General features: G+C 43.9%; 3 protein-coding genes across 4 annotated transcripts; all 3 read left to right on the forward strand.

Moving 5' to 3' along the window:
- The first annotated feature begins 5,014 nt into the window (after positions 1 to 5,014).
- LOC106575381 (cytokine receptor-like factor 1) lies at positions 5,015 to 11,240 on the forward strand. Of its 2 annotated transcripts, none has more exons than XM_045698607.1 (8): positions 5,015 to 5,156; positions 7,648 to 7,926; positions 8,237 to 8,366; positions 8,469 to 8,638; positions 9,669 to 9,901; positions 9,994 to 10,087; positions 10,175 to 10,360; positions 10,514 to 11,240. In XM_045698607.1, the coding sequence occupies exons 1-8, from the start codon at positions 5,099 to 5,101 to the stop codon at positions 10,528 to 10,530; spliced, it is 1,167 nt and encodes a 388-aa protein (XP_045554563.1). In that variant the 5' UTR covers positions 5,015 to 5,098; the 3' UTR covers positions 10,531 to 11,240. The 2 variants fall into 2 exon arrangements, with proteins under 2 accessions (XP_045554563.1, XP_045554562.1); XM_045698606.1 differs by having other exon boundaries at positions 10,175 to 10,356.
- A 932-nt stretch (positions 11,241 to 12,172) lies between these two features.
- LOC106575418 (outer dense fiber protein 3-like protein 2) lies at positions 12,173 to 14,648 on the forward strand. The gene is made up of 6 exons (XM_014151918.2): positions 12,173 to 12,844; positions 13,074 to 13,184; positions 13,400 to 13,513; positions 13,689 to 13,815; positions 13,904 to 14,090; positions 14,263 to 14,648. The coding sequence occupies exons 1-6, from the start codon at positions 12,802 to 12,804 to the stop codon at positions 14,419 to 14,421; spliced, it is 741 nt and encodes a 246-aa protein (XP_014007393.2). The 5' UTR covers positions 12,173 to 12,801; the 3' UTR covers positions 14,422 to 14,648.
- A 2,192-nt stretch (positions 14,649 to 16,840) lies between these two features.
- On the forward strand, positions 16,841 to 20,320 carry LOC106575391 (splicing factor YJU2). The gene is made up of 8 exons (XM_014151897.2): positions 16,841 to 16,989; positions 17,419 to 17,519; positions 17,600 to 17,744; positions 17,825 to 17,959; positions 18,080 to 18,261; positions 18,365 to 18,512; positions 18,596 to 18,767; positions 19,800 to 20,320. Exons 1-8 carry the CDS (start codon positions 16,966 to 16,968, stop codon positions 19,922 to 19,924), a joined length of 1,032 nt encoding a protein of 343 aa, XP_014007372.1. The 5' UTR covers positions 16,841 to 16,965; the 3' UTR covers positions 19,925 to 20,320.
- The last annotated feature ends 1,883 nt before the right edge of the window (positions 20,321 to 22,203 follow it).

A 22,203-nucleotide genomic window follows, 5' to 3' on the forward strand; every position in this document is an offset into this window, starting at 1 on the left:
AAATCTCTTGACCTGTGTGCACCTACATTGTAAACTTTCATTCATAGGCTAGGTTGTGGCAACCTCAGAATGGGTATTGGGAAAATTTGAGAATCATGTAGTAGCCTAAACCTATTGCTGTTACAATGAACTGGGTGAATGGAATATGAATGACAGTCATCCAATATGTAGCCTCTGAATTCAATGTATGAAAACTTTATGGTGAGAAAACTGTGAAAAACTATAAAAATCACATCAAAATGAATCCAAATCATTAACATGTGATGTAAAATGTTGTCTAATGATAGATAGTAAATGTTAGCTAGATAGTTAACGAAATTAGCTAGCTGAATAGCATTTACTAAAATGGGCAATAACTTAACCTTGGTAATGTTAGCAGATTGCATTATATTTTAGATTTCAAAAACTTTGACAGTTCTCTTACCTATGCTAGAGCAACTGTACTGTAACTTTACTGAAATGTCACCGTTAACGTTACCATGCAGGCTACTTAGCTTGCCAGGCATCTGAGCTTCGCAGCAACTATTGATAGCCACAAGTCTGCAGTTGCTACATAAATTATACTGTTGGAAAACAAGTTGGCTCTGATTAATATCACAAGTGCAGTATCATTCATGTTTTTAATCTTACCTTGTTGTATGAAAAGTTGATATTTCAGAAGGTTGGCTAGCTACAGTTCTGTCTCAATCGTGCACTCTCTGGATGTCGCTCTTTTTCCCCAGGTGGTTGGCTATGTCAACCTATAACTCCTCCATCTTTTGCACCCCTCCATAGGTGTGTAACGCTATAGGCTGTGTCCTCCTATAGAATGAGAAGCTATACATTGATTGGCTTTTTGCACATGGACATGGAGATGGTGATTGGACATGGTTGATAGCCTAACGTGAGTAGAATGGCGCCAACGCCATGCTCTATCAACTGATCTACAGAGGACCACGCTGAGTATGATATGCACTGTTATAAACTGGGTGGTTCGAGCCCTGAATGCTGATTGGCTGACAGCTGTGGTATATCGGACCGTATACCATGGGTATGACAAAACACTTATTTTTACTGCTCTAATTACATTGCTAGCCAGTTTATAATAGAGATAAGTCATCTCGGGGGTTTGTGGTATATGGCCAATATACCACGGCTAAGGGCTGTGTCCAGGCACTCTGTGTTGCGTCGTGCGTAAGAACAACCCTTAGCCGTGGTATGTTGACCATATACCACACCCCCTCGGGCCTTATTGCTTAAATATACAGCCATTGACACATACAGAACAAGCTTGTAGGCACTGCCCTCCAATGGATAGAAATGGAGCAACAGGCCCTCACAGTCGTACTGTAGCTTCACATTACTGGGTTGGGGTGTAGCCTATGGTTGAAAGCAGCCAGCATCCAATCTATCCAACCCAGCTAGTTCAAATAAACATGCACTTCTCATGTACTTGTAATTCAGGCCATAAAACCAGAGGGATTTACAGACAAAACCTTGATCCCCTTCTCCTCAATGTAGTGTTTTGCTTTTTTTGATTGTTGATGGCATAGAGTAGACCAACACATTGGGTCCAGATGGGAACAGAGGGAGAGAAGCTGAGAGAGAGACGTAGGGAGACAGAGAAGGAGAAACATAAGTTACGTTGGCATGTTTTAGAGGCCCTGCCATAAGAGAGACAGACAGAGAGAGGGAGAAGAAAGAGGTTGACATACATCTGTCATGCATTATTTCAGGGAAACCATTGCTTGACACAGAGAGGAAGAAAGATAGACTATGTGAGGAGGAGGAATGACAGTCTGATTGGTTCTCTCCTTTTTCAGGGGTATAATCCCCACACATATGCACAATCCCTCTGAATTCCTCAGAAAGGAGTAGCCCTGCTTTGTGTCTCTGCATGTAACTGGTTCATAACCAGGTACTGATGGTCTTCAAACAACATTCTTCTCCTAATCAGGCTGGATTGGACTGCTGGGGCTCTGGGGCTGCCTCTAGGTATGTTGAGAGGAAATGGTCTCTCTCTGCTATTCTCTGATTACCTCTTTCTCTTACTTTCTATCTCTCCCTTTCTCTCTCCAAGTCTTTGTCTCTTTCTTGCTCCATCGCACTTTCTTCCTCCCTCTTGTTCTTTCTATCTCTCCCCTGGTACGTCATCTTGTACTCAGATAGAGTTGGAGTGGTTCCCAGTCCTGATTAGAGGGCTCTAACTGCAACCTCTCCTAAAACCTCCTGCGGGGTCTATACACAGAGGAGAATAATACACGTATCATCACAATATATTCTATTCTATTGTACTGGAATCTACAGTACTGGATTCATTTTGATGTGTCCCTTAATGGAATCATCCTTCCCTGTGAGACACAAGCATAGAACCAAATGAGGAAAGCATGTTATTCCCCTTTAGAAATACTTGTAATAGGCCCCCGATATGAAAATAATCTGATTTTTGATTTATAGAACAATTTTCTGGAAACTTTGCAAAAAGCCACATTGGGCTTCAATGTATGAGAACTTTACGTTAAGAAACTGTGAAAATCTATACAAAAATCACATAAAAAATGAATCCAAAGCATTAACATGTTATGTCAAATGTCAAATGATACATGAATCTGAAATGAAGTAATTTTGTCTAAAATAGCAAATTTGAACATATATTTTTGAAAGGATCAACTATTTTGTGTTTTTAGTATGTATGAAGAACATCTAACCTACTTTATTTAGTTGTCCTTTCTGGCTTAACTTGGAGCGATAACCTCCTATCTTACTCCTTTACAACAAAATGAATGGTTGTCAATGGCAGTATTTTGATCTCATAAACCACACCTTTTTGTTTGTCTGTTCTTTTGATGTGTAGAAGGAACATCAAAGTACCTTTTGAAGTTTTTGGTTGTCCATATTTGTAGAATTTGGAAGAGAAACAATCTCAAACTTTTCTATTACTTTATGAATGCAGCCCTATGTCTCAGTTTTGTAACCCTTTAAGCCCAATGTTGTATTTTTGCATCACTTGCAAAACTACCTTTAGCTCTGGCTCAGAATGTTTGTTTCTTGATTTATTTATATTTTTTACATAATCAGAACACAGAAAATAATATTTCAAGTAATGTACTTGCACGGATGGCTACCAACATACACTATGCTTGTGTTGGGGACCAGTGTGGTCTCAGATGAGAGGACAGGTTTCTAATGTTTCAGAGGCTACTGATGGCACAACAATGATACTGACACACAAATACTAGTAAGACATGAATCTGGGTCTAAGGAGATGCACTAGGTAGTGTTTGACACCATTGTTTAGTTTAGGACCTGTACATGTTGCAATTATTTTTTTCAACCACATGCCAGATGGTTTTGCCATAGGCCTATGTTCCCATCAGCGTGGTCTGGTTTAAAGTGAATAAGCCTGTCTTCCCATGTCTGTTACAGTAGTACTGGATGGAACCATCTCCATCCTGTCCTCCTCATTGTTTCAGCATGGTTGTAGGGAGTCAGTCACAGATCTAGAACCAGCTTACCCTCTGTGTGTGTGTGTGTGTGTGTGTGTGTGTGTGTGTGTGTGTGTGTGTGTGTGTGTGTGTGTGTGTGTGTGTGTGTGTGTGTGCCAACTAACAGACCATTTTTTTTTTGCATTGATGAGAAACCTTCTAGCAGTTTCAGAATGGCTTATAAATGACACAACACGGGGTTTTCTTGTTCATTCAAATCTTTTTTTCACACTTACGGGATGCCCGGACACAGTCGCCACACCACGAACGGGAATCACCTCGGGAACAACGGGCGCCTCCCGGAGCCGAGAGAAAGCATGGCATTGTGGAACATTTGCCTCTGAATCAGTTAACATTGTTAGTCTCTGTTACACTAACTGACTCAAAGAAGAGAGGGAGAGAAAGAGAGAAAGCAAGAGAGAGAGAGCCAGAGGGGGGCAGAGACAGCGAGAACGACTGAAAGAGAGAAAGCAAGAGAGGGGGATGCCAACTTCAAACGTTAGTCATAGTGCCCATTGAGATGTTCAACTTGAACAGTGTTTTTTTTATCCTACAAGACAATGCAGTATGATTGAGTCGACTGGATGTCGTGACTGTAGTCTACCTTACATCACCGTCTCTCTCATGTGAATTAAGACATTTAGTGAGTTCTCCCACGCATCAGATGACACCCACTCTCACCACTCCTACAATGTCAAATCAGTGATTACTTCAAAGGGAAGGAAGGTAGGAATAAAAGAAGATTTGAAGGAAGAAATGACTGATGAAAATATTGATGAAATATTTCATATAATTGGGAAAAGTGACAAGTTCCAATCACAGCTAGTTGGTGGGGGAGGGGGGGGGGGGTGTAGACTCAAAATGTACTAGTGTAAGACATAATATGTATTGTTCCCTGCAGCCCAAGACGTTGGGTATGGGTTATGCAAGATACCACAATACATCCCTTTCACCACCTGTCACCATAACGTCAAAACAAACACAAATCCAACCACCAAACCATCTCAGATATCACACACATGCACAAGCATAGACACACTGCATGTATGCACATACACACAGACACACACACTGTGTGGGAGTCAAAGTCATCATGAGGAAGTTTCCTATAATGCTCTGTGACTCAACACTCAACAGCCCCCCAGGCAGAAAAGAAGGAGGGAGAGAAAGAAAAGAGGGGGAAAGAGTGATTCGGTGATAGAGAATGGATCTGACTCCTTGACGCATCACAGGCCAAGAGATGGGGGGGGGAGAGAGGAAAAGACTGAGGGTAAGAAAAAATGACTGGCGTTTGTGTGGGAAGAGAGAGGAGGAGCTTGGAAAGTATGAACTTGTGTGTGAAGACGCAGACAGACAGAAGGAGAAGCACTAGAATACTAAACGGAGTTTGGAAAAGCTCACGACTACCGATGGTCTCTTTAGGACCGGAGATGGTTTGCAATCAACTGATCAAATAATAGGTTTGGACCGAGCTTGGGCATGAAAGACTCATCTTCTCGCATCTTCGGACTGCGGTGCTGTTCAACTTGAACCTGTGCGGTCCCCCCCACCTGTGTAAATTATACTCTATTAATAGAAGCGTAAAAAGTGGCGAGTTTACCGACTGAACGAAAGAAGATAAAAGTTGACATAAAATGTTGTCATTATTATTCTTGATTCTGTACATTCCTGCTGTGATGTCCTCATCGTCACGTAAGTACAGTAGCTCTTCCAATCTTCCAAGTGATAACACGCGTTGTCTGTAAAGCTGGTTTGGTTGGATATATCCTACGGTTAGATAATATCCTACGTCCTAAACCTTGTAAATGGGCTAAACGGTATTGTTTATGTGGGTTTCATAGGGAATGAGTGTACAAAATAATTGCTCTAACAATGGCAAGTCCTACATATTTTGAAACGATTATCCATAATATTGTAATAATAATGTGAGGTAAATATTAAGTCATTTGAACGCAGGCAATCAGATTTAGTAGGTTACCTTATTTTTCCAACCGTTTAAAAGTAAATGAACAGGCTAAACTGAATTCTAATGCATTTCATAAAGAAATAAAATAACATTTGAGATATGTATCCAGCATCAAACATTATATAAAATATTGTAATATTTTTAAAAAAGGTCAGTTCCATGAACAATCACTAGCCCTTCTAGATTTGATGAAAGTCCTAGCTAGACACAGATCTCGGGATTCTTGACCATGCTATTGAAAAACGGTGTCCCAAGAAGATGGATTTCAACAGGTCGGCTCATAATTCGTTTAACACATGTAGCACTGGGCTTTACAGAGGCAACACCACGGTGACATCATATGGTCGGGTCTCAGGGAATATTAACCGCCAGTTTAATACAAAGTAAAGTAAATAAATCACAGTTATGTGCTGCGGTATGTCGGCAAGATTTTGTGTCTGTGTCCAGTTTATTTGTATAGGTGAGGTCATAAAACTACGTAGGCCTAGATTATTATTGTCCAACCATGAACTTTTTATGTATTTTCAGTTGTTTCGATTAATGAAGAAATTAATGTATACGACAGTAGTGGCCACTGCCTCTATAGCAAGAAGTCTTGGACTTTTATGGCACAGGAGATTGTGCACTGCACTTTCCACAGAGTTGCTGGTTGAAGAGCAAGACCCACTGCTGCCACCCCAATTACTCCAGTGATATTCACAACAAAGCAATACACGTTTTTTGAAAGGTTATTTTTCCTGGTTTGGATGTGCATCAGCACTAAACTCACCACTGAAGACCTTTAGGCCGCCTTGTGAACGATCTCTCACCTTCCTTTCTATGGCATGTTGATGCTCTCTAGTTGATGTTCTGTTCTTGTTGTCAACGTTTCCAGTGAAAACCCCCACTCACTCATCATAGTCACAGTAACTGCCATTCAGAAAACATCACATGGCTCGATATGGCTAAATGTTGCATGACTTCTTGTTTCAATTCACTCACGTACAAGGCCTCCATCAAACGTTCCGCATGTGGCTCCTTTGTCCCGTAGACGGACAGAAACACAGACTACCTTTGAACTGTTCCGTGCAGCAGCGAAAGGTAAACAGTGTTTTAGAAACCAGGGGATTAGTCGCTTTCCAAGCATCCTTGAAGACTGACATCCAGAACCAGGAGGGTCTAAAACCAGAGGCCATTTTTCATCTTCACAACACCAGGGCTGTAATACAGGGCTTTAGCCCGACAGCTTGTGTGTTTACTTAGATTCAAAGCAATGCTTTTCACCCCTGAGAAACAAACAGGGTGTTGCAGACTTTTGTTCCATCCAAGCACTTAGCACACCTGATCTAACTGACCACCATCTTGGCTCTGTGCCTGGATGGAAAGAAAACCCTGCAAAAATGATCAATGCTCAGTCTCAGACATAAACGAAAACAAACATTCTGTACAGGCCGTATAATCAGTGCACAGAACACTCTTACCAGAACCCCCCCCCCCCTCGCATTTGCACCTTTAAACCATCATCTATATGAGCAGCCTTACCCCAGGGGACCTCCTTTCTAGAAACAAATACTATTTTACAGCCCATAGTTACTTCTTCAGAACCCATCAGGAGAGTAAATACACAAGTGTAATTGCATCTGTCGTTGAGGTCTTCAGAATGGATGTTCTGCTGCTTAATTCGGGGGCATTCCCTCTGCCTAGCCCTTCCTGTAATACTGCGGTGGTGAGACCATGATTGTTATGGAGCTGGATCGTTGTTTGATTGGCTAATCACGGCCTGGCTTCCTCTCCACGATGATACATTTACAGCATCAGCGTTGCCAGTGTTTTGGTGTAAATAGTGTGTGTGTGTGTTGTCGAGGAGGAGTTTTGGTCAAATGAACGTCTTCATATGAGCTTCCTCAAAGCACAACACAGCCAGTATCTGAGGCAGCTGTTCAACACTCATGGCTTGAGGATGAGACTTGTAGAGGTCTGACAATGTGATAAACACTCTGCGTCTATGGAAGTGGAAATCTGGGTTCACTACTGACCTGGGAGTTACTGCTGTGTTCTAGAATAGAGCCTATTTGTCGGATATTCTCTTCTGAATAATTGAATCAGTAAAGATCCGTCTCTCTCTACTCTCTCTCTTTCCCCTGTCGTTTGTCTCTTTCCCTCTGCTTACTGGGAATCAATAGTTCAATCAAACATTCTTTAATCCATGTATTCACTCATCCCATCTCTCCCCTCCAGAGATGGCAGGGATCTTCCCCCAGGACCCAGCCCTGCCCATCGGCTCCACCCTCACTGCCACATGTTCAGTCAGCCCTGATCTGGGCCTCCACGCCAGCTCTCTGTTCTGGAGCCTGAATGGCCGCCGGCTGCCCAGCTCTTCTTACAGCGTGTTGAGCCCTACGGCCCTCAGTGTCACCCTGCCGGGCCTGCCAGCCTCTAGGCAGAGGTCAGGGGACAACCTGGTGTGTCACAACCATGGAGGACATGTTCTGGCCGGGTCCTGTCTCTACATTGGGAGTAAGTGGAGCAACACACACACACACACACACACACACACACACACACACACACACACACACACACACACACACACACACACACACACACACACACACACACACACACACACACACACACACACACACACACACACACACACACAGTGTTGTCACAGTGCCCTAATCTCAGCGTGACGTCCCTGTTCAACACCTTGTGTTCAGAAAGGGATGGAATCTTGGCAAAGTCCCAGAATTTGAACCCCAGACAGACATAAGAACATTCTGGACTAAAATATATCCTCTCTCCCTCCACCCACCTTCTCCCTCAGTGCCTCCAGTGAAGCCAGTCAACTTGACCTGCTGGTCCAGAAACACCAAAGACCTGACCTGTCGATGGGCACCGGGAGGACAGGGAGAGACCTTCATCAAGACCAAATACACACTCAAATACAAACTCAGGTACACACTCCTTACACACACTTAATACACACGCATACACACACATTCTAATACATTCTGAGTCTAATATACGTGTGTGTGTGTGTGTGTGTGTGTGTGTAGGTGGTATGGCAGAGAGAGAGAATGTGAGGAGTACAATGCCGCCCAGCCGTACTCTTGCTACATACCTCGTGACCTCGCCCTCTTCACGCCCTACGAGATCTGGGTGGAAGCCACCAATCAGCTCGGCTCAGCCACCTCTGATGTCATCACCCTGGATATCCTAGACGTGGGTGAGTGTGTGCGTACGTGCGAGTGTGTGTGTGTGTGTGTGTGAGAGAGACAGAGACAGATTGAGAGACAGAGAGAGAGTAAGTGCCTGAACTTTGACCCTCTGGCTTTAGAGCTTTACATCTTGCCCTATTTAAAAGTTGCCCTGGGGCACATATCCAGTATCAGCTTACCTAGCCCAAGACCTAACAGTAACCATTAGTGGAGAATCTTACCTAGCCCAAGACCTAACAGTAACCATTAGTGGAGAATCTTACCTAGCCCAAGACCTAACAGTAACCATTAGTGGAGAATCTTACCTAGCCCAAGACCTAACAGTAACCATTAGTGGAGAATCTTACCTAGCCCAAGACCTAACAGTAACCATTAGTGGAGAATCTTACATAGCCCAAGACCTAACAGTAACCATTAGTGGAGAATCGTAAAACTGACCTAAGATAAACGTCTAGGACCAACTTCATCCTACTACTTAGATCCCAACCCAGGATTTTGGGGGTGAGGGGGAACACACACACACACACACACACACACACACACACACACACACACACACACACACACACACACACACACACACACACACACACACACACACACACACGGGGGAGGACGGGCATTTTGTAGAATGGAAGAAGACTAGACACACCCTGCCTTTTGATGAGCTCATTTTCCTTTTACTCACGCTGGGTGGTCACACACACACACACACACACACACACACACACACACACACACACACACACACACACACACACACACACACACACACACACACACCCTGCGGATGGGGCAGGGCTAAGAAGGTGGGCGATTGACGCTTTACACCACTCGAGTTACTACTCGCTGCTCCCTCATTTCCCTCCACACTGAAACTAATAACACAAACTAAGAGTACCTGTGCTGTATGACTTACTGTTACGCTCAGATCCAATTCACTCAGAGGAGAAAGTAATAACCCTTATTTTAGACGGATCTTGCTGTTTTAAAGTAGTTTTCTGAGTTACCCTACCTCTTTCCGCTCCCCGTCCACAGTAACGACGGACCCGCCATCAGGTGTGAGTGTGAGTCGTGTGGGTGACCTGGAGGACCATCTGAGTGTTCGATGGAAATCTCCCCCAGCTCTCAAAGACTTCCTGTTCCAAGCCAAGTACCAGATACGCTACCGGCTGGAGGACAACTCAGACTGGAAGGTCATGGATGACGTTGGGAACCAGACATCCTGTCGTCTGGCAGGCCTGAGACCGGGTACTGTGTATTTTGTCCAGGTACGGTGTGTGTGTTCGTGTCTGTATATATGCGTGTGTGTGTGCGTGTGTGTGTGTGTGGTAATCTCGTAATCTCAGTGTGTTCTATGCAGGTGCGCTGTAACCCAGTAGGGATCTATGGGTCTCGTAGGGCTGGTATCTGGAGTGAATGGAGTCATCCTACTGCTGCTTCTACACCTCATAGTGGTGAGGACACACACACACACACACACACACACACACACACACACACACACACACACACACTCTAACCCCCTCTCTCCCCTCCTACAGAGCGTGTGTTATCAGGTTCGTGTGACTCCAAGTCTGGAGACTCCAATTCTACGTTACGTCGAGAGCTGAAGCAGTTCTTCGGCTGGGTACGGAATCATGCGTATGGCTGCGGCGGCATGTCAATCAAACTCTACGACCAATGGAGAGTCTGGATGCAGAAGTCCCACAAAACACGCAACCAGGTAGGTAAGGATCTAACTAGAACTCACCTGCACTCGTATACAACGACCACACACACAGGCATGCTCACAGGTCTTATTGAATCATTTGTATCATCATATTTGAATCGTTCAGCTTTTCTCGTGCAGGGAAATCCTCATAAGTTTCTCTCTCTCTCAGGTCCTACAAGGGGATAAGTCATAGTACGCATCACCCCTGTCTTTAAACAACCAGCAACAAAGTCAAGACAACATCATGTGTGTGAAAAATGGTGTCCCCTAAATGCTGTGGTTTTGCATACACCATTCAGTGATGGAAGAAGGGGCAGAAATACAATTTTGGGGACAGTGTCTCTACAACAGCTGCCCTAGATAGCCTATGCTGTAATTACCGGCTGGACAAGACATGGAGAAATAAGACATTGAGGAATAGTAATCTTCTTCTTACTGTGGAAATACTGGCAGTTCTGAAAAGCTAGAGATCCACAGCACCCTCTAGTGGAAGCTAACATACTGGGAGCAACAGTGGAGATGGAGGACCATAGTAATGTTTCTAGTCACATCCCAGTCTTGAACCATGACGACCCAATCGGAACTGTCTGTGACCCACTATTTGGGAACCGTTACAGGACTATAGACTGACATTGTTGTCAGTGTGGAGATCTGTCTTAATAATAAGTAGGGTCAGGAGTTTTTCCTGATCATATGGCCCTGCCCAGGAAAACCTCCTGACCATAATGCTAATGTATTTTTCTACAGAATTGTACTATCATATTGTGATGCTAATGTATTTTTCCAAAACAATAATACTATCATATTTAAATACTATTATGTTTTGTTAGTAAGTTATGTTAGGTTAGTGATCATGTTATTGACTTAATTATGAATTATAGTTTTGTTTGAAAGAGTTTGGGAGTCATTCTATTCTCACACACTCGCACACACCCCCAGACACACAGCTGTGTTCCTCTATGCACTTATAGCCTGTCATGTTTATGTTACTGATGTTACACTGGGGGAACAGGGATGATGTTCTCTATACGTAATCTATACATGACTCCATTAACCCAGTTTATACATGGCTGGTCTTACATCACCAATGACTCCTGTGCCCTGTTTTATTCTAAAAGTACTTTGTGACAGCATTTTACGAGTCCAATTTTCATGTTCACTACAGTGGCAAGCTTGTGGTGTGATACATAATCGGTAGCAACCCGACTCTGTTTACCCAGCGTGTTTAGGGTCAACGCCCGCGTTGTCTGTCTGATTTTGATGACATGGCTGCAGGGTCCCGTTACTGCGGCCTGCGGTTGCCTGTTAATAATTAACCCGTGTTTGTTGGTCAGGGCTCTGCTCAGTCTTTAGTTACCGCTCTCTGCCTCCCAACACCCTTTATGTAAAGATACCCTATACAGTAACTTAAAGCTAGACTCGGCAAAGTGACATCATTATGCACTGCGGGTCAAATTTCTGCTTACAGAAACAGCAGCAATGCAAATTAGGAAGAGACAATAGTGGCAGTCTTGGTAAATCTGAACTCTGTTGTTATGTGGGAAGTTGCCCCAATATGTGCGAGGATATCATATTGCTGAATCTCCCTTTGAAGGGTCAGACTTGAAATACCTCCTGCAACACAGTGTGTACCAGAAAGACAGAGGGGACATGTAACAATTGCTGCAGGTGGGCATAGTGTAGCGAATTGTCTATGTGTGACTAAATGGGTTTAAACCTTGGTCATCTGCGTGCCACAACACCGTTAACCAGCTGAGCTAAAGCCTGGGCATTAGCTAAAGCCTGGAATAGCTTCCGTAAGTCTTCAGTTGCCAGGGATGCGTACTCATCACATGAACATGGAGTCACCTCTATGACACATGAACTCTAAGAAGAGAAGTGAGATGGTGATTTAGGTGTACCCAGGGCTGCAGAATGGAGATAACGTTTCCTCAGCTTGTAAAGACCATCTATAATTCAGCCTTTGAGGCTGTGTTTTTCCTGAAGAGGCTGGATGGTGCCGGGAGTGAATCAGTGACAGAACAGCAAAGAGTAAAGGGGAGAGACGGAAGAAGAGAGGAAAGAGAGAGAGAGAGAGATCTGTGTGCATGGAGTAGAGTTGTCAACATATTCTGGGATACCTTTCGAGTGCAGTGGTCTAAAAAGGTTTTGTCTATAGACGTGGAACAGGAAGGACCCGTACAGAGGATATGTTTGGACTAACAGAGGATCAAACCAGACCGAATCTCTTCTCCTGCTTGTTATTGTTGTGCTGATTGATGATTGCATTTCTAGCTGCCAGCGAATCACAGGGCTGCCCACACAGACACAACAGACTGCTCTGGGAGAAAGTCCCTCATTCCCTCAAGTCCCGCATTCTCTGAGGGTTGGCAACCCTAGCTGGGAGTGACAGAAGAACAACGTGTAAAAGAGGAAGAGAGGAGGGGGTAGGAAAATAGAGAGATTGATCGACAAATCATGGAGGTTAAGAGACGTCCGATAATCGCTGGCAGAGAGAAAGGTTTGTTGAAGACATCTATTATGCAACATGTTTAAATTAAAACTTTAATTTAGTTGACAGGGACAGTATTTAACACTGTCATATTTCTGTTTTAACATCAATGGAAAAGTGAAATGTAGAAACTCTAGAAACTGGAGTAGCAGGAGTATGGAATATATATATATATATTTTTTTACATGACTGGAAAATAAACATGATCATTATCATCACCATCATTACTTGTTGCTAGGGCCAGGCCCCGGTCGCTATGCTCTCCCTCCAACCATTGGCTACATCAACCATGACCTCACCAAGCCCAGTAGCCCCGCCTACACCTTCCACAGACGTATGAGCAGCAACAGTAAGTCTCTGAGGTCAATCTCAGTCTCTTTGCCTATTTCTCTTGTATGGTGAGTAGACCTTATTCACACCGTTGCCATGAGGATTCACACTCCAGGCTAGTAGGGCAGGAAGCAGAAGTCTATGGAAAGTACTGCTGACATTTTCCTTAAGTTTGACCTTTAAATTCACCTTTGACCTTTATTATTATAAATTATTGTGCGTTCTTCTCCACAGTGGTCTCTGTGGATTGCAGTCCAGGACCCCAGTACCACATCGATGCCAAGATGACCCGGTTCGGCCGCGTCGGTACCCCTTCTTACTCCATGCTAGGCAGGGCAAGACGCGCCGGTGAGACTAGCTACTCCCTGAATCATGATAAATTGTTCAATTAAACTCTATTACCCCAGCGGGCATTTGTTGCTGGACATTCTTTACATTCTCTCTCTATCTCTCTCACCCCCCCTCTCTCTCACCTCCCCTCTCTCTCTCTCACCCCCTCTCTCTCCATCACTCTCACTTCTAGCTGAACTCTTCCAGACTCCAGGTCCAGGTGCCTACAGCCCAGAGAAACCTCATCTCAGACCTCCCTCCTACACTATTGGCTCTCGGTCACGCTACCGTATAATGGATTCTGTGCCCGCCCCTAACCGGTACAAATGAAAGAGAGCGAGAGAGAGAGAGGGAGAGGGGGTAAAGAGGGACCCTATATCATTCATATCATTCTAATCATCCTCCCAGGTACACCCTCCCTAACCTGCTGGGTTCCCAGGTGCCCCACAAGCCGTCCAGTGCCAGCTACAGCTTGGCGGGGCGCAGACAGGTTGGAGCTCCATCAGAAGACCTGTCTATGACCCCTGGACCAGGACGCTACAACAGTACTGACCCCAGCGTCTACCTCACACGACAGCCGTCCTTCTCTATGCAGGTTTATAGCTTTATCTTATATTTATATAGGTATTTAATTAGCTTTTTAGCTATTTATTTATTTACAATTGAATATTTTGTATAGTATTTTCTTGCATATATCTTCCTCTAGACTAGAGTATTGGGATGTTTCCCTTAAAATAAAGTTGGATGTGATTTTAATTTTGATCCAGAGCCGGACTACCCGACCCAACGATCAGTCTCAGAAGCCTGGGCCAGGGACCCACAGCCCGGAGAAGGTCCTACTCCACCTCCCCAGACCTCCTGCCTTCTCCCTGGGCATCAGACACTCCGAGTTCATTACTCCTCTGGTGGTGGTTGTTACCGACTGATTTTTAACACAGAGTTTGTGGAAATGCTGGAGTCAGTTTTGAGTTAAATACCATTGTGTTGTTTTACTGAGCACATTTAGCACAATGTTGGAAAAGTGCGTCACAAATAGAGTGTTTTTATTATCATTGTTATGCCAAGTTGTGGATCTATGGGTGTGACCTGCTAGATGTGTGTGTGTGTGTGTGTGTGTGTGTGTGTGTGTGTGTGTGTGTGTGTGTGTGTGTGTGTGTGTTATCTCAGTGTGTATGTGTGTATGTTCAGTGTGCAGGCATAGTGACAGTAACAGGTAGGCTCCAGTCACTGCTCTGTCCCAGACCCATCCGTTCCATGGAACACACCTGAACTAGATAAGACCTCCCAGGAGACAGCCTTGGTAGAACTTTCTTGGTGTCCTCAAACGGATCCAACTACAGAGAGAGAGGGAGAGAGAGAAAGGGAGACAGAGAGATCGAGAGAGAGGGGGGAGGAGAGAGAGAGTGTGAGAAAACGAGAGAAAGACAGTGTCTCACACACACACAGACACACCATAAGAGTCTGCACTCACAGTGATCTCATGTGGGGTACCCTTGTTGTCCCAGTGGTATCTGACTTGGTACTTCAGGGGGAAGAGGGTGTGGTCAGACCAGGAAGGGGGAGGGGCCCACTTCACTGACAGCTTCAGCTTCCCTGAAACGACTTGCAAGGTCACATTCACAGGGGGGTTTGGCTTCACAGCTGGAGTTTGATACCAAAGACTCTATATTCGATCCTCCCTGTGTAAATAGTGACTTGGATCAGGAGGACCCACCCCAGCCCTCACATCTTGACCAAACTGTGGAGGACAGAGAGAGGGACACTCTACCTATCATCACAACTGAAGAGATCAAAACAGAAGCTGATGGAGAGGGCTACAGAGTACCAGAACCAATTAGTGACTCACAGCCTGCCAATATATCCAGACTGTTCTGCAACGGAGAAACCATGTCGATGTAAAGACTGTGGTAGAGGCTTGTACAATAATATAGGCTTGACTAATCATATGAGGATACACACAAGGGAAAAAACGTTTTGCTGCGAAGACTTTGGCAAATGTTTCAATAACAAAGGAATCTTAAATCAGCCATGCAAGATCTCACACAGGGGAGAAATCTTATTGGTGCAAAGACTGTAGTAAATGGTTTGGCAACAAAGGAAACTTGACCATGCATATAAAAAGTACACACGGGTCTAGAGAGGAGAAGTCTTATCAGTGCAAAGACTGTGGCAAATGCTTCAACAAGAAGGCAACATTTACTAGACATAATAAATTACATGCAGTGAAAATTAATTGGTGTAAAGACTGTGGCAAATGTTTCAGCACAAAGGTTTACTTAATCATACATACAAAGCTACACTCAGGAGAAAATCCTTATCATTGTAAAGACTGTGGCCAATTTTTCAACCGTAAGGTAAACTTGACCCTCCATACAATATCTCACACGGGAGAAATCTGACAGTTGTAAAGAATGTGGCAAGTGCTTCAACAAGATGGGAAATTTGACCGTGCACATGAGATCTCACACAGGGGAGAAATCATATCAGTGCAGAGACTGACAAATGTTTTCCTTATAGGACAGGCTTGATAATGCATACCATGATACACAAAGGGGAGAAATCATTTTGCTGTAATGACTGTGGCAAATGCTTCAGACAGACAGCAGCTCTGGGAAGACATATTAAAGGTTGTCACAGCAACTAGAGAAAATTTTTAACTGTAAGGATCACTTGACTGACCGTACAGTTTCTCACACAGGGGTGAAATCATATGGCTGCATAGTCTGTGGATAATGCCTGAATCACAGTGGGCTCTTTCGGGCTCCGAGTGGCGCAGTGGTCTAAGGCCCTGCATCTCATGCTTGAGGCGTCACTCTGGTTCGATTCCAGGCTGTATCACAACTGGCCGTGATTGGGAGTCCCAATGAGCCACAATGAGCCATTTAAAAGATCTTCAGGTCTGTTTTTATTCACGCTATAAACAACATTTATATTGTAACAATCCTCGCTAATGAGCCACCTTACAATTCCCACCAAGTAGGTTAACCCTGTTGGAAAAATGCAGTAGTGTGATTGCCTTTCACGCAAGCAACTCAGGTTCTATTCCCGTTCCCTCAGTTCACAAAATATTTAATAACGTTTTTCTTATTAAGGATGTCATTTTGAAATCCTCTCTCTCATGATGGCAAATGTAATCCATAATTTATAATATTGCTGTGATGCAGATCCATGTTGACACTCTATTCCTTAGATAACGTATTAGGGACTCGACCCCACGTTCATGGACACAATCATTGTTTTAAATTAAAATATAAATCATAAAACAATATTTATAGATTGAGTAATAAAAAAATGCGTTTTTCTACATGAGCGACTTTTATTATGAAGGCTGGACCTACCCCGGAAACGGAAGTGATTTTCTGCTCTTCTCAAACATCACATTACAGCAAGCTAGCGATCTATTTAGCTAACATTATCACAGTTTATCCTTCCATTTCGTTGCTAAAGTTAGGTTTTATCTCCAATTAAGAATGTCAGAAAGAAAAGTTTTAAACGTAAGTACAATTCTTATTTACTATGTCTTGATTTATTCTCAATTCGCTGAAAACGAATGCAATGTTTGCTAGTAAGCTGCGTGTTGCTAGTCAGGCTTGGCCATTGAAGCAAACACTTTTCTATGCTTAACATGACACCAATAGTAGTAGCTAGCTCAATACGCTTAGCTAGCTATATAGTTAGTAGTCGTACTCATTGTAGCTAGCTAACTAGCTATGTTTCTTGCCTATCTTTCCTTATGAGGATATACTGATATAGAGCAGGCTCTTGCTGTAAACGTTGAATGTTTTCATCTCTTTATGTGAATTGTGTTTGTCTAATTCTTGTATGTTTTCCTCTCATTGTTGTAGCTACTGACTGATAAAAAGAATGTGAATCAGATATTTCGTAGTTAAATTACACTGCTGACTGTGTTCGTTCTCCTGTAGAAATACTACCCGCCAGATTTCGACCCGGCAAAAATACCCAAACTCAAACTTCCTAAAGACAGGCAATATGTGGTCCGGCTGATGGCTCCCTTCAACATGAGGTATGTCAACACTCTACAACCCTGCCCAGAAACAGGTACCATGAGTTGTGAATGCCTGAATGTGTGTGTGTGCCTTGCAGGTGTAAGACTTGTGGGGAGTACATTTACAAGGGGAAGAAGTTCAACGCCCGTAAGGAGACTGTGATGAATGAGCTCTACATGGGACTGCCCATCTTCCGCTTCTACATCAAGTGTACACGATGCCTGGCCGAGATCACCTTTAAGGTAAATCAGTTTCTGAGCCATAAAACACAAACTACGTCTTAGAACAGTTTGTGTACTCACCCAGTGTGCGTTGTCTACAGACTGATCCGGAGAACACAGACTATGCCATGGAACACGGTGCCACAAGGAACTTCCAGGCGGAGAAACTTCTAGAGGAGGAAGAGAAGAAGATAACTAAGGACAGAGAGGAGGAAGAGTTGAACAACCCTATGAAGGTACACCTCTATAAACAGTGCTGGAGAACCTGACAGACTGATGATATGTTCTCTACCAGGTTTCTGGAGAACCGTACCGATGTTGTGTTGAAGAGCCGTGCTGATGATGTTCCGTTCTAGGTGTTGGAGAACCGTACGCGGGACTCTAAGATGGAGATGGAGGTTTTGGAGAATCTTCAGGAGCTCAAGGAGTTGAACCAGAGACAGGCTTCGGTGGACTTCGAAGGAATGCTGGGAACATACAAAGAGCTGGAGCAGAGGGAGAAAGAGAGGGAGAAGGAGGACGACGAGAGGGAGACACAGTGAGTACAGAGAGGGATGATGTGAAGAAAGAGGGAAATTGTTAAGCAATTTTTATTTTTTTAATAGTGCAAGTATAACAAAATGGTTATGTATGTGTTACAGGGAGATGCTAGAGAGAGCTCTAGTGAAGAGGTTAAGAGACTCCGACTCTGACTCAGACCAGGAGAGCGAGAGCAGCAGCAGACCAAAGAAACCCAGCACAGACAGACCTACTGACATCCTCACCACAGACAGACTCGCTGACACACAGGTACACACACACCAAACACATACAGGCCTCACAATACATGTTAACCAACATGCCTACTTATGTCCTGTGTGTTGTTTCTGCAGGGCCTGTCAGTGAGAGGGGTGAAGAAGGCCAAAGTGGAGAGCTGGGAAAGAAGTGTGGGGGGGCTGGGAGGTGGAGGGGCACTGGGAACACTGGTGGTGAGAAAGAAACCAGCGACCTCTGTCCCTATACCTGATACCACAGTAACTCCTGCAGGCTCTAACACACAGACAGGTGAGCTATAGAGGCTTTAACAGAAGCTTTATGGCAGAAACTGCAATATCGAAATGACTTTGTATACACCGAGGTGATTTCCTGCTTAAGGCGTCAGCATGTTTCAGTTCGGCAGGCGCCTAGCCGAACTAGTGTGCTTGCATACTCCTTTAAAAGACCTTCGCTTGAAAAATGAGAAAAAAGCAGTAATAGTACTTTGTGCATTTTGAGACATTGTAGCCAGTGTACACTTCCTCAAAATAGAACTCAAGAAATCTGGCATTTATTTTTACTTTTTCTCCCCAATTTCGTGATGAATCCAATTGGTAGTTAGTCTTGTCTTGTCCCTTCACTGCAACTCCCGCATGGACTCGTAAGAGGCAAAGGTCAAGAGTCATGCGTCCTCCGAAACACGACCCCACCAAGACTCACTGCTTCTTGACACACTGCTCGCTTAACCCGGAATCCAGCCGCACCAATGTGTCGGAGGAAACACCGTACAGCTGGCGACCGAAGTAATTTTGACGAGGGGATCTTAGTCGTGCAGTTTGACATCTAACTAAAATGTTTGGTGCAGTATTTCTCAATGAAAACATTTGCATAAAAAAACGAGTTGTGTCTCGTTGAATAACAACTAAGACTTTATTGAAGAATCTCTACTGTTAACCAATCACCGACGAAGGGGCGTAGACTTAGGCTCCGAACTTCAGCTGTTCGGGCACATACAATTTTTTTTCTGGAGGCAAGCCGGAAAAACCCTCACCAAAACAGCCATAATATATGCAAGAAGTCTTCCAGCTGTAAAGCATGCGGACGCCTTTACAGCAGTCAATAACAACAGGATTCAAGACTCAACGCTGTCATTATTGGCTCTTACCAATGCCTCAATGGACAGTGCAGCCTGAGAGGAGACAATTGTAGCAGTCTTGCCAGATTAGCATTATTTTTCTCTGTGAGCACCGCAGGAAGTCACTCTGCTCTACATGTTGTATGGCTGAAGATACTTTTACTGCTATTTCTGTCATTCTAACCTCGGTACTTCCTGCTTTGCAGTTTCAAAGGCAGCTGCTATCGTACCGACGGAGGCTACTAAGCCAATCACAGCACAGAATGGGTCGTCGTCGCTCAGCCTCCTGGGGGCGTATTCCGACAGCGATGACAGCAACAATAGTGAATGAGAGAAAGGCTGGCGACGCTTTGGCTAATCAAAATGCTCAGTCTGTCTGAAATTCGTGATATGGAAATGTGTTGATATGTTGGGCAATTCACCTGTTCCACACAACCCAGAACGGTTTTGGATTTTCAAGATCACAACACAAGGATGGTTATTAGGTGTAAGAAAGGGGTAAGCAATTTGAATGCCTGTAATGATTTAAAACTGCTGTAGTTGTTTCAGAGTAAATAGGAGAGTTAGCGGGCTGAATTTTATCATCCTGCTTTGTGACCCTTACCCCCAATGTAATTAGTTTTCACCTGTGATTTTAGAAAATATATTTTGAAATGTCCATCTACCAACTACCCTCCTCCAACTCTGTCATGTTTTGACTTTCCATTAAATACTTATTTTACTCAAATCAGTGGTTCACTAAATGTTTTCTTGCACTGTGGCGCATTCTAAACTATTTTCTCTTGTGCCCCACCCAATCTGAAAAAAATGGATTTGAATACAATGTCGGACTTTTCTGGAGTCATAAAAATGTACTTTAGGTCCTAGCTAAGTGTTTTTTAAAGTTGTGTGTTATTGGGCAGGGGTCTCTGAACTGGTCCTGGAGAGACACTGGGTGTGGAGGTTGTAAGTGTAGGCCTGTGTTGCAGATAGAAATATTAACCTTTATTTAACTAGGCAAGTCAGTTAAGAACAAATTCTTATTTACAATGACGGCCTAGGAACAGTGGGTTAACTGCCTTGTTAAGGGGCAGAACGACAGATTTCTACCTTGTCAGCTCAGGGATTCAATCTAGCAACCTTTTGGTTACTGGCCTAATGCTCTAACCACTAGGCTACCTGCCACAAAGAATAGAGTTTACTTGATAATTTCATCTACACACGACTTTACCCAAAGACCTCAATTCCCAACTGTAGTAGGCCGCTTTTGTGAGTTTAGAACATGAAATCAATGTGACGGAAGCACACAACTTTTCCTAAAATGCTCCTTGATTGAACTTCAAGTTATCACACTAAATTGGCTACTAAACAGCACTAGTGTGGACTTGACTCAACAACAATCAAGTGATTGTAACAATGGCAACAACAAAAAAACTTCACTCTCTCACACTCACACACTCACTCACTCACTCACACACACACACACACACACACAGTTAGTCCAGTCATACTCCCCACTTGTCCTGGGGAACTAGAAAATTCAGATGTTCTCTTCATCTGGCATGGAAGAGGAGATTTGGCCCCCGTCTCCAATGCTGTACAGCATGTCAACTCACTGCCTGCACATTCATTGTGACACGCTTGCATAGTGTCGTGGCTCTGTTGAAACGGATGTGGTTGGGGCGGTTCAGATGTATTGCTGGCTACTAATGCATTTCGAATGAAAGATGACACTCAATGCCAGATCAACATTGCCATCTGCCGGTATTGTAGGGTACGTTTCCCAAAAGGGGCTTGGCATGCTCTTTATTTGAGCTGCTGAGCTCTCCTGGCAGGCTGGCACCGGCCCTGTAGGTGGAGTTTTTGTTTATTCCTAAAAACATTTTTTTTTAAGTGAATAGAAGAAAATATATACATTTACCTAAAACATTCAAAGACAGCCTGTGTTAAATAGTATAAATGTAAGCCAAAGTTTTTTTGTTTTTTTTGTCAGTTAAAAAAAAAAAGAAATGTTGGCCCATTCATTCTCAGTTTCGCTCAGATGTCACTCACTATATGGTGAAGATCTCTGAGCCCTTGCCTCACACTGATTGTCATGATAAAGATGGTTCTGGTCCAGTAGGAGTGACATTTTTGGAGAAAGTGGACCCCTGCCTTTTGGCTGACCCATATGTGGTTTCTGGTTGACCCAAAATGGAATTGGGTACTGTTGAATCAGTGAAGGTAACTCGAAGTGGACTTGTGATTATTTTTTTGTGTTTCTTCCACCCAGAGGGAGCTGGGGACAAGACCTGTTACTTGCTTTGCTCTCAGAAACAAGGTGCCGTTGAAAGGAGTGATTACTGGGGTAAGGGTGGAGGTGGAGCAACTGAAATAGATGATTCCTGGTGTCTGTAATGCCTGCCATTTGGTGCAACGCAGACCTGGTGGCGAGCATGATGAAACAGAAGTCACTGTCTGTCCTTTTTGAGTTTTAATTCTGAGTCATTACCTGACAAAGTCATGTTAGGCTACATCAGTTATCCCGTAAGCGCTTTTGTGCCGAACCCACTACGGTGTTTCAGGTGCCAAGCTTATGGTCATGTTGCAGCAGTGTGTAGAAGGGAGATTCCTATATGTGAGAAGTGTGCA

This window comes from Salmo salar, chromosome ssa17 (assembly GCF_905237065.1).
Source record: "Salmo salar chromosome ssa17, Ssal_v3.1, whole genome shotgun sequence".
Classification (NCBI taxonomy): domain Eukaryota; kingdom Metazoa; phylum Chordata; class Actinopteri; order Salmoniformes; family Salmonidae; genus Salmo; species Salmo salar.